General features: G+C 39.5%; 1 protein-coding gene across 1 annotated transcript in view; it reads right to left on the bottom strand.

Annotated features, from left to right (window-relative positions):
* Dnah14 (dynein axonemal heavy chain 14) overlaps positions 1-2747 on the bottom strand; it is a 394744-nt gene that overhangs the window by 253797 nt on the left and 138200 nt on the right. Inside the window, 1 exon segment of the mRNA XM_012513730.1 lies at positions 2545-2619. Coding sequence (XP_012369184.1) covers positions 2545-2619 — 75 coding nt within the window.

The following is a 2747-nucleotide window of genomic DNA, read 5'->3' as shown; positions in this document are numbered from 1 at the left end:
AGAGAGAGAGAGAGAAAACCTTAAAAATGCCACCAAAACTTTTACAAGTGATTAATAAATTCAGTAAAGTTGCAGGATATCATTTACTTTACCATTAAGTAAAACAGAATGGCAGCTCCTCAAAAAATTAAAAAATTAACATATGGTTCAGCAAGCCCACCACTAAGCACAATAGCAAAATAACTGAAATTGATTGGTAAAGAAAGAGTTAAACTCTACTGTACACTGCAGCATTATTCACAGGGACCAAAATCTGGAAGCAACAGAGCACTATATTCAGAATATGTGGTTCCCATGCGCTATGGAACATCATACCGCTACTCAGAAGGACGTTCCACCACTTGTAGCAGCACAGATGGAACTGAGAACTATATGGTAGGTGGAATAAACTAGCATAGAAGACAAATAATGCACAATCTCACATGAGGGTTTAAGAGAGTGAGGTGGTAAGAAAGTAGAGTGGTGAGTATGGGGAGACACGGAAGGGATGGGTGAGGAGGTAACCACATTGCACAAAGCACCACGTTTTTAGTGGAACAGGAAGAAGTTTCAGTGATGCCTTGGATGTGATTATAATTAATAGTGCAGTTTAGATCTGAAAATTGAGTAAATTTTAAGTGTTCTCATCATGAAATGGTAAAATTTTTTTCCATGTCAGACTGAAAATTGGAAAAAACAGTTTATTAACAAAGGCAGCCATCAAACCCTTCCAGGGCTATAGGTTTTATTTTAGTGTACAGGGTCTCACTACATAGATCGGACTCGTAGTGATCTGCCTGTTTTCAGCCTCTCAAGCGCTGGGGATTACAGGCACCACCACCATGCCCAGTCTCATTTGCCATCTCCAGTGCACCCTGGGGGGCAAGGCTGGCAGGGCAGGCCAGGGATCAAACCCCTGGCCACTGTGTCTGCCTAGGCAGGTGCTTTAATCGGCTGAGCTATTTGGCCTATCTGGGTTATAGATCTTAAATGTCTGGCAGGTGTCTGAACATGCTTCCCCATCCTTACAGATTACAAACACATCCAGCCTTGTTCTTAGTTTTGTCTCTGCTTAAATATCTTCTTGGTTTCCATGGCAATGGGATTCTTCTTTGTGATTAGTTCTCTTTTTCTTTTATCGCTATATTTACAACATGTTAACAAGGGTGAGGAAAGAGTGAAGGAGTTACAACATCTAAACTAAGGTGGGAAAGGAATGACAGCATCTTGACAAAGGTGGAGAAGGCTAAACTAAAGCTTCTTTTGCTAAGATCAAATTAACCTAATGGAGAGCTGCCCACACCCTACAATCCCATATTAACAAGTATATAAAATACCGAATGTGTTAACTGGCTTAATTTAATCATTCTATAATTTTATTATTATACAATATGTTGTTTTATTTATTATTTTATGTTATATACTGCATATATGCATACTATTTATTATATGTTGAATCTGTTATAAATATATAGATACATATATTATGTGTATATGTTCTATGCAGTAATGCCTTGGGGTCTGTCTTGGTTACTTTTTACTCATTTCTGGGACAAAATACACAACACCCAAAATGAAGGAAGGAAAGGGTTATTTAGCTCACAGTTACTGCAGGTTTCAGCCCATACTTGGCTGGCTCCAAGGCAGAGCTGCACATAGCAGAGGACAACCATTTCTGTAGAGGAAAATAGCAAAGAGCAAAGAGAACAGCAGTGGCTGTGGCAGAGGCTAGCAAACCTCCTCTCTTTGTTCTCTCCATGCCTACTGTGAAGACCAGAGCTCCTCTGAGGAAGTAGAATTCTCCATCCTTTCTCACTTCCATTTTATATCCTTTGAGTGATGAGTCATTCTAGGGTGGGGCCTCCACACCCTAGGATGTAGAATTGCTAAGCCCCTTTAGTGAAGCTTTTAATTCCTCAAGTTAACACAGTGTATCAACCACTACAGTGTCATGACACACCAATCCCTTCCTACAGGTAAGATGACATCTGGTCCTTGTCATACTACCTTGCTGATGAGATCTGGGCAAGGTGGAGCTAGCAGGGCTATGTGGCAGTCTGCTGTGCTTGCAAATAATAGCAGCCTTTCTTTAAAGAGCAATAAATAATCAGAAGTGGAATAAAACTGTGCCAGCTAAATTAGTTTTAAAAGGTCACACTCTGAGATACCTCCTTCACCAAAAGTAGACGTTCATGACAGATTACCATATACAAATAACACTAAAAGAACAAAGCAAGTCAGCAGTTCCAGGAAGTAGAAGTAGTGCATAAATGTAAAGAGTGACTAGGGTCCTGCCCACCAGACCCTCTGAAGGTGGCAGAGGTGGAGGGAGTGTCTCAGATAGACAAGCCATCAGAAGGCTGTCCACAGTCGCATGCACAGACTGATAGCAGGATTGGAAATGATTATTTTTCTATTTAGTCAGCATGAATCCTCTGTGTAAACCTACTTTATAAGAGATTCCTTGGGGTGTGTCTCACTTGAATTAGAGTTGGCCAAATTCATGTGTATACTTATTCATATGTATAGTATGCAATTTTTGTATTTCACTCAGACTCTACTTACTTTTTCAGTATTTCAAACATGCTTTTCTCTACATTTGCCAGCCACTGTTCTACACAACTTCTTAGGCGAATTTTCCTGTAATTTGTGTCAAACACAATATTATATTATTATAAATATTTCAATTTATGTTTCAGTCCTTTGATGTTTCCTGTAGACTTGTATAACATTTATGAGCCAAAGGACTGTACTTCTGTATCTTCTGT

The sequence above is a fragment of the Octodon degus genome, unplaced genomic scaffold (assembly GCF_000260255.1).
Source record: "Octodon degus isolate 3935 unplaced genomic scaffold, OctDeg1.0 scaffold00017, whole genome shotgun sequence".
NCBI lineage: Eukaryota > Metazoa > Chordata > Mammalia > Rodentia > Octodontidae > Octodon > Octodon degus.
This window is presented reverse-complemented; position numbering and strand designations above follow the sequence as displayed.